A 9,646-nucleotide genomic window follows, 5' to 3' on the forward strand; every position below is an offset into this window, starting at 1 on the left:
TGTAATGGCGTGTGTGAATGTTTATATGTTTTGGGAGGCTGTGGTATATTCTTGCTGTCTGTCCCGTGGACCTCGTGCCATTTTTTAGTACTATATCACTATAACTATGTGTTCCGTGTTGTGTACATTTTATAGTGCCATCTCACGGAACCTTATAGCCGAAGACATTGAGCAACACACCCAACACGGTCTGCCTATGTCATTCTTATTACTAACATACATTTTCCTCGACACTGCCCTTTATGTTTAGATATTTCACATCTATTAGGAATCTAGATTACGTTTTATATACTTTCAATATCTGACCTGTTTAAAGTGGAGTATAAAGACTGGCATTGTGTTATAAAGTCCAATAACATCGTCATTACAAAGGGCAATAACTCATACTATTACTGTCCGACATTTCTCATGTTCAAATAATTGTTAGTTTGTAAGCCAAGCTTCATTAAGACCAGAAAACTTACTCAAGTAGAATATTGTGTTTAAAAGGTCTATTAGTTACTAGTAGTAAAATAATTCCGATTGTCGGTCATCAAAAATCCAACTGATGTTAGGCTGCAAACAAAGACTCAGAGTTATTGTGTTCACAAGGTCCAATAACAATGGTATTGGAAGGAGCAATAACTCCGTAAATTGAGGTCGAAAAAAACAGTATTCAAATCAGTGATATTATTGATAATAAGACACATGCAAAGTTTAATTAAGCTCATCAATTGTTTATTCAAATTATCATGTCCACATGATCCAAAAGCAATATTATTGCAAAGGCAATACTTTTATAAGTTAATAAATCGAAAAAATCTGATTTTTATATCTGAGATCTTACATCTGTAAGGCTACATAACACGACTGTAGCTGCAATATCGTAGCTCAAAAGACTTAGACAGAAAATGGTGTCGTCTTTAGAGCTACAATTGGTGCCTATTACATTCAAACCATTATAAAACGTTTGTTTGCATTCTATCGTACTTGTTCGATATCGCTTACCTACTAGGCAATAAAACTGAACCACATAAAATATCAAATTCTCATCAAGGCATTATTTTTTATATAATACATACGCAGGTCTTTCTGAAGGAAATTTATACGGCAAGTCTAGAAATTGTGAATTTGACGTCGTGTGAACGGTACGGTAGTTATTAAAGATTGGCAGTTATGTTTGTTTTGAACAAAGATAATATGTAAATGCATGTATACGCATAAAATAATTGGAAACCTACAAAAAAGTATAGAAAACTGCCCGATTGATTTTCGAAGGCAGTGCTCCACTACGACACATAGGACCAATTCGTACCCGGCCGAAAGGTGTAATAGGCCGGGTACGTATATTCGTTCTAACACAACTGTAATGTAGTACGCTCAGTTCATATTATTCTTATTGTGTTTACAAGGAAATGTTTACGAATGACGAACGACGGGCGACAGACGACAAAAGAGTATCGCAAAAGGTCTCCTTGACCTAACAATATATAAAAAAAGAAACATTAAACGGTAATAGAGAAAGTCAATGATAGATGTCGGTAAATAAGTAAAGTACACGAATGTATCTGTACCCGCTGATGTAACTAGACAATGGACAATCGGAGTAATCAATGATGTGGTCAAAGTTTGTCTCGAATTCTATGGTGCGCATCCTCCATACTTCAGGGCTTACTTTTACTGTCGTTCTATCCACCCTAGTTCTATGCCTATCTCATAGTACACATGAAGGCAATTCAGTAGAGAAAAAAAATACAGGCCTACAGAGATTTCCTTTGACGATTACAGAGAGAGAGAGAGAGAGAGAGAGAGGGAGACGCCCAACTTGTATAGCCACGCACTACGCCGTTATTCGACTCTTTTAATGTACCTCAAAGAACTAAGCTATATATGTCTTCTGTTGCCTTCAAGTTTGCTATGCCATATTCAAGGAGTGGATATTACGACAGTGATAATAACCTCTGGAACATCGAGGATAATTGGCGAAATAAAACGACCTTGGCAAATGTTACTATCACAGTGCAGTAACGACTGGCTCTACTGTAGTCTCAGAACGACTCGTCTGAAATCTTTCAGTAAAACCAAAAATATAATGGGATTGGTCATTATAGAGGAAAGTGCTAATATCGCACATCCGAATTCCACGGTATGTGACAAAGGGTGAAACAACATGACCAGACCAACCACAGCTTGTGGAGTCATTGATACCAGGAACACAACAAATACCACCGATACAACCCAGAACGCCTCTACAGTGGCATGGGAGTGAGGCTTGGTGTTACTCGGGCGGATAACAGATCCCTGGAAGGTATAGGGACTCACACCTGATGGTCCGGCATTGTCAAAAGTGACTGAAGAGGATTTATTTACTTGTGTAGTTTGTCCATGGTTTGCGTCTTTGCCATTACTCCGGGATTGTATACCCGAGTTGTTGGTTGTATTCCTGTCGTTATATGGTAGTCTGACATCGTGCGTGAGCGTTGTGAGTTGGGTTTCCTGTGACTGTCTAACTATGGGATGGTCTGTAGAAGTAACACTTGACGACTTTACTTTAATATACGATATGTTACTCTCGCCCACATTAGATATATCTGCGGTGGAGCCGGACGGGAACCCCTGGTCGAAATAACACTCATCGTTGTTCGACCACTTCACAGCTTTAGGCGACGTGTAATTGTGTACGATTACATTGCGATCCACACGAGCTGTTGTCCTCCTCACTCCTCGGAAGTTCTTTATAGTGATGACATAAATACCAATAGTGATGCTCCATATCGTAAACGTCATAGATCTGACTGGCACCAGGGCATAGGCTAGTCGGTCCTGGTACAGAGTCAGTAACAGACATGGTCGGACTGTAGACTCCTTTACCGTAAACAAGTAAGGCACACCGAGAATTAGTGAGCACGTCAACATCATCATTAGAGTCAGCACCTGTCTCTTCCGTAGAGAAAACACCTTCATCGGAACAGGCCTTGAGCAGAGATATCGTTCTGTACATATAATTAGAGTATGGGCGAGTGATGTGACGAAGCCAAGCTGGGTGAGAAAATACGCGAATCCACAGACCCAGGTTTGCTGTAATGGCACCAGAATTATCAGTGACATCAAGAACAGAGCGAAGCTCAGTAAAATGTCACTACTGCTTAAAAGTAATACTGATAGAACGTACGGCCTCTTCCGGAGAGATTTGTTCATACACGTCAGCAACAATATGAGGAAATGTTCCATAAAGGCCACAGTAGATACCGAGAATAAAGTCCATGACATAGTGTAGTGTAGAGAGGACAATGTGTTCTGTTCGGTGTCACTGCTGTTATAAGCCTGGTCCATGGCTCGGGAATGGTAACTAAAATAAAAGGAAAACAACATGATCAACCGAACAGCCAGAGACAACGAGGACACCGTCATAACGTTATGTATGGACAGACTCCCGTACGGTCGTGTATGGTGTGATGATATGTGGTAATACTACGCAAAATAAGATCAATTTCAAAAATCAAAACGTTAAAAGTTAAAATAAAAGAGAAATGTCAAACACAAAACGAAGAAGGTTACTGCACAGTAAAATGATCACAGAAACTCAAAAAAAGTTCCTTTATAATGTTAGGTTTACACTATGTTCTCGGCAGTCACGGCAGCCCCGTTTCAGGCCACCGTTGACAAAATTGGTGACCGCGAGAAAACGTGAGACAACTTAGAAGAACGTGATAGACAAACGTGAGCGGCAGTGCTTACCGTGGGTGCCATACCATATCTTTTAACAGTCAGAAAATTTACCACAACAGTCACAGTACAGATGGTGAACGCCACAGGACGTAATAAAACGGGATTGACGTAACAAAACGTAACAGCGCGTATGAGGCCGTAACAATACTTCAAGACGGTCCGTGGTGGAACAGGCAGCAAGCACGTTCTCCGGAATTTCACGGCGATTTCAAGTTTTTTGACGTTCTGTTATATTTTTTCCACGTTTTATCAAGGTTGATGCAGATTGGCTGCACGTTTTGTTCCGGCTTGTCCCGGTTTGTCATGCTTTTCACGGCAAGCCAAGGTGATGATAGCCGTTTCGATGCGTTCTGTCAAGGCTCATCACGGCTTGTAGCGGTTGAAAGCCCGGCGTGATACGGCGTGTTGCGTCCTATTACGGTCTTACGTTGCAAGCATTACATGATGGAGTATCATTGCCCGGCCTGGTACATATTTGATACTTCTTAGAATTACTTGTATTAATAAATAGAAGTAGTCGTTATCAAACACATTTTAACCATCAAATTAAACCAAAGATATTATTACAAAAGGCAGATTTAGTGAGAACCATTACAGAAAAAAACGTATTTGCGTAGATACACTTGGCGATATTAAACTGTTGAAATCTTTAATGACGGTTTTATTGTAATTCTCCATATTGGTGTTAATGTTGAGCATTCAACAATGAGCAACACCATTATGACCTATTCGTATCCAATAATAGAATCAAAATGGCTTCTACATGCATTTGCACGATAATATGGTGCATTAATAGCAAGAATCAGCAAAAAAGTTCTTTTGGTCCAATAGAAATAATTCAAATAGAAACATATCTGAAAACATGTCATAGGTTGTTTTCTTCTCAAACCCTCAAACAATGGTAGGCAAAGTCTATGTCAGATTGAAGAATAGTACATTATTTCATATATCTCGATGTCTGGGGTAATTTTTTCGATGATCTCATTGAAGAAGTCTCGAGCAGTAGGAAGGCATTGGCAATTCTATTGGGAGTTCTGGAATAGTAACTGTTGAGCGGTTGAATATTTGCTGCCTCTTGCGTTACTAAGCTGCTATACAATATATAAAATATATAATAATTGTACATTTATACCAAATATAGTGTAGATTTTATTTTCCTTTAAAGTGTATAGTCGGGCACAGAAAACCAGTCTAAATGCGTTCATTAAAGTAAAGAAAAGTTGAAAGCATTGAAAGCGAGGCTGCGTGGAAAGGTAACCACAGACATAGTGAGCCGGGAGGACGTTTTAGAATTCCCATACTTTAAATTAATTTCTTCGTACGCAGACAGATTTTGACGAGAGATTTTATTTTTCTATTTCATAAGAAATAATACTGGATATATTCACACCATTTTAACCAATTTTAGCCATCCTTGCCCGACTGTTCACTTTAACATTTTAAAATAAAAATGTGTTCTAAATGAAATTTTAGGCATTAAATATTGTTTCATTTGCTCTAAAAAGACCCGGCATCAGACTTTCATCCTCAGTAAGCCTTGACGGACCATGAATCGGAGTATCGGAGCTTGATCAAAACGTGCAAAACGTAGCAGACCTCATCAGATCGTAACAGGCATAGAAAGAACATAGTGGTATCCTTTATAGACCGTGCTAAAGCCGTAGTGTACCGTTAACCTCCATGAACAGCCATTTCCCCTGTATCCACGATCCACCACGTAATCCATAAAAGACGGTGGCAAAGCTGCAAAAGACCTAGCTCAACTTGAATACAAAGACAAACAAGCGCTAAGAATTCCTTGGAAGTGGATGTGTCGCCTGCACAGCATCACAAAAAATAGTTATTTACATTTGAAAATATTGTTGATAAATAATTGAATTTATCAAGTCCCGTAACTCTTGCAAATATTGATGGATTTTGACCGGTATCGAACCCATCTAAGATCTAATTGATAGTAAGCATTACACCAAATTTGGTTGAAATCGGATAATAAATACTAAAGTCATCAATCGGAAACCATGGATTTATCTGTTTTGACAAATTTAAAGTCCCGTTACTCTTGCAAATATTGACCGATTTTTACCATTATCGAACTCACCTGAGATTTCATTGATATAAAGCAATATACCAAATTTGGCTGAAATCGGAGAACAAATAATTAAGTTATCGCACGGAAACCCTTTCCCGGACGCCGACGCCGACGCCGACAACGCCGACACCGACACCGACGACGCTTACACCGACGCCGACATAGTGATACCTAAGTGTCGCCCTTGCGTTGCAGGCGACACAAAAAATAGTCAAAATTCCACGGCGCACCACGTTTCGGGCAAACGGGGCTACCGTGGTTGCCGGGATTGCATTACGTGGTTGCATTACATTGTTTTCCTTATCTTTTGTGATGCATTTCAATGGTGATGTGTTCGTAAATTAATAAGTGTTTGTCAACTGGGTTATGTTAACGTAACTCGAATATCGCCTTATTAACGTTGTAATATGATGGCTATATTTTAGTACTCTATGTATAAGATTAGGTCTGTCGTGTCCATGTTGGCCTTATACAGGGCAGGTATGCTATGAAGAGTATCATGACAGCTAAAAAGGGAAAACAAATGAAAGAGAGAATGAGAAAATGGGGGCCGGGATAACGAGGAGTACGACAGAATGCACTTTTAATTTCCATCATACATGATTTTATAAAACAGCTTGCTAAAATGCAAGACATGAAACAGATTATTCAATGTATGGAAAATAGGAAAAACATATACATAATACTAGTATCACGTAAAATAACCCTGGATAAAAGTCTCGATTTAGGAATTATAATGCAAGACTACTTTGTAATATGGTTTTAATTCAAGAACTCGTCAACATAGGAAAATACACAAAATGGAAAGCAAAAGAAAAAAACCAAGTTTTTGCTGAGAACGACAATTAAGCGTAAATATGCGGGTACATTAATTGTACCCATTTTTATGCGATTCAGGCTCCAAAGAAGATGAAACTCATTTATTGAGATTTGAAACTTATTCTATTCAACAAAGAATTATTTTATTTACCAAAACCTAAACCAAAACCACCAACCTTGATTCTTCTCTCTAATTACAATTTCTTATGCAAAATACGAACCTAAAATCCACGTTAGCGTCAACGTTATATAACATGTACAGACGAAGATTAAGTTTTAATTTTGTTTAATAATAATATATTTATATTTGCTCGGGACTGATAACAAATACCAAACAAAAAGAATTAATGAGATCATAATTCTCATATAACTCCCGTTGGTGGAGTGATATGTTTAACATGGTTTTCTTAAATCACAACAATAATAATAATACTGATAATATATCTCCTCCTTGCAAAATTTACGATAGAACTGATACAATTTTACAATTTTAGATAAGTGAAGATCTGCTTTTAATTCGTGAAGAACTGATTTAACTAGATAACTTGATATTTTTGATATATATATAATGTTTTAAGTTTCTCAAATGACTGATCTGGCTGGACATTTTATACTCTATTTGGTAATTCATTTCTCATGGCCTTTTTTTTACCTTCCTGTAAAAATGAGTGAAATTTTAACAAATAAGATGTTGTATCTGTACACCCGCCTTACCTGTACTGTGGATTCCTTATAATTATTCCAGCGACTAGCGGCCTCACCTCTGTAGATGATTCCAGCAACTGGTGACGCCGTTTTCCGGCGACTGGTGACGCCGGCCTCACTTCTGCAGATGATTCCAGCGACTGTTGACGCCGGTTTCACCTCTGTAGATGATTCCAGCGACTGATGACGCCGGTTTCACCTCTGTAGATGATTCCAGCGACTGATGACGCCGGCCTGGCTTCTGTAGAACTATGATTCAAACGATTGCTGACGCCGGCCTAACCTCTGTAGATGATTCCAGCGATTGGTGACGCGGGTCTCACTTCTGTAGATGATTCTAACGACTGTTGACGCCTCCTTAACTTCTGAAGATGAGTCCAGCGATTTGTTGACGCCGGCCTCACCTCTGTAAATGATTCCAGCGATTGGTAACGCAGGTCTCACTTCTGTAGATGATTCCAACGACTGGTGACGCCGGCCTCACTACTGTAGATAATTCTAGCGGCTGGTGATGCCGGTCTCACCTCTGCAGATGATTCCAGCGACTGGTGACGCCGGCCTCACTTCTCTAGATGATTCCAGCGACTGTTGACGCCGGCCTCACTTCTGTAGATGATTCCAGCGATTGCTGACGCCGGCCTCACCTCTGTAAATTATTCCAGCGATTCGTAACGCGGGTTTCACTTCTGTAGATGATTCCAACGACTCGTGCCGCCGGCCTCACTTCTGTAGATGATTCCAACGACTGATGACGCTGGCCTCACTTCTGTAGAACTATGATTCAAACGATTTGTGACGCCGGCCTCACTTCTGTAAATGATTCCATCGATTGGTGATACGGGTCTCACTTCTGTAGATGATTCTAGCGACTGGTGACGCCTCCTTCACTTCTGTAGATGATTCCAGCGATCGGTGACGCCGGCCTCACCTCTGTAAATGATTCCAGCGATTGGTGACGCGGGTCTCACTTCTGTAGATGATTCCAGCGACTGGTGACACCTCCTTCACTTCTGTAGATGATTCCAGCTACTGGTGTCTCTGGATTCTAGCGACTGGTGACGCCGGCCTTATCTCTGTAGATGATATATACTGTTTATTAAAGGTGAGGAGCACGTTGTGTACAGTTGTTCGACACGTGTTAAACAATATACGGAGCGGTGTAACTAACGTTTACAAAGAAAACAACTTCAATTACGTTTGTAACTATAAAAAAAATCACTTTGGTTATAATGATATTGCTATGTCTGTGAATGGATAACTTTGTTCCTTCAGCGTTATACACACCACATCACCTACATTCTACTGAGAGATAACTGTTTTTGATAGTAGAGAAAGAGCATGGCCCGATCGGTGATGAAAGGTGTGATTGAGACTAACAATAGGTATGAAGTCGATACCAAGGTGAGCATTGTCATTTGACAATAACGAAATAAACTATTGTTAATGAATACATCTCACGGCGTATTACATGTTAACTAGACTTCCAATAAGTCAGCCCCACGACTGCCAGCCAGGACACCAGACTATCGTACACATCTCCCTGTCAATAAATGATATACAAACTGAAATTAAGAGATGATAAATTCGCCAGGATATATGATCAAATGCTTCCCCATGATGAAGTCAAGTGAACGAATACTGAACAGTTTCTATGACTGTTAATGTACTGTACAATATGAATTAAATGAAATTATAGACAACAATAACTTGACTTCTTGTTTGGCAGTGTTTTCTCATTTTACCCAAATGGAGATGAGAATACATGCATCCTAATTTTTGGCAGTTCTGCCATAATTTATTTCGAGTTTTTATTTGACTTTGTAACATTAACAACCATGCATGATAACTATTGCCATAGCGCGAAGCTAGAAGGCGTTCGTGTTACTATGTAGAATAAAGCCTGCTACACTTTACATGTAATTCTCAGCAGTTTGGTGATATCTATTGGTTATAGTTGACGCTCTTCCTGATTCGCGAGTAAGAAATATAAATAAATACAAACAGTACATGTACGTGATTGTGTTTGTTAAACATTATCCAGAACCTGTCAACCCGTGTCCATGATTTCGATTTAGAGAGTCGAGACCATGGTGCCAGTACCTAGTGTATTGTTCACATTACAGTAGAAGCAGATGCGTGGCTTGTGCTGTTACACATGAATGGTTTGGTTAGTAATGTCCTATTAACAGCCCTTTAAGGACGGCTTCTCCGGTATGTAGTGTGTTTGTGTGATGCGTAACTGTAATTTTAGAGGCTGCGGTATGTTCGTGTCGTGTCTTTGTTGGTCATTTTATAGTACTATATCACTGAAACATATCGGCAGCG

At 39.4% G+C, this 9,646-nt stretch overlaps 1 protein-coding gene across 1 annotated transcript; it reads right to left on the bottom strand.

Moving 5' to 3' along the window:
• Window positions 1–1,920: 1,920 nt before the first annotated feature.
• LOC138309426 (uncharacterized) lies at window positions 1,921–3,388 on the bottom strand. Its single transcript, XM_069250610.1, has one exon. It carries the CDS (start codon window positions 3,349–3,351, stop codon window positions 2,017–2,019), a length of 1,335 nt encoding a protein of 444 aa, XP_069106711.1. The 5' UTR covers window positions 3,352–3,388; the 3' UTR covers window positions 1,921–2,016.
• Between the last annotated feature and the right edge of the window lie 6,258 nt (window positions 3,389–9,646).

Source organism: Argopecten irradians, chromosome 15, assembly GCF_041381155.1.
Source record: "Argopecten irradians isolate NY chromosome 15, Ai_NY, whole genome shotgun sequence".
NCBI classification, from domain to species: domain Eukaryota; kingdom Metazoa; phylum Mollusca; class Bivalvia; order Pectinida; family Pectinidae; genus Argopecten; species Argopecten irradians.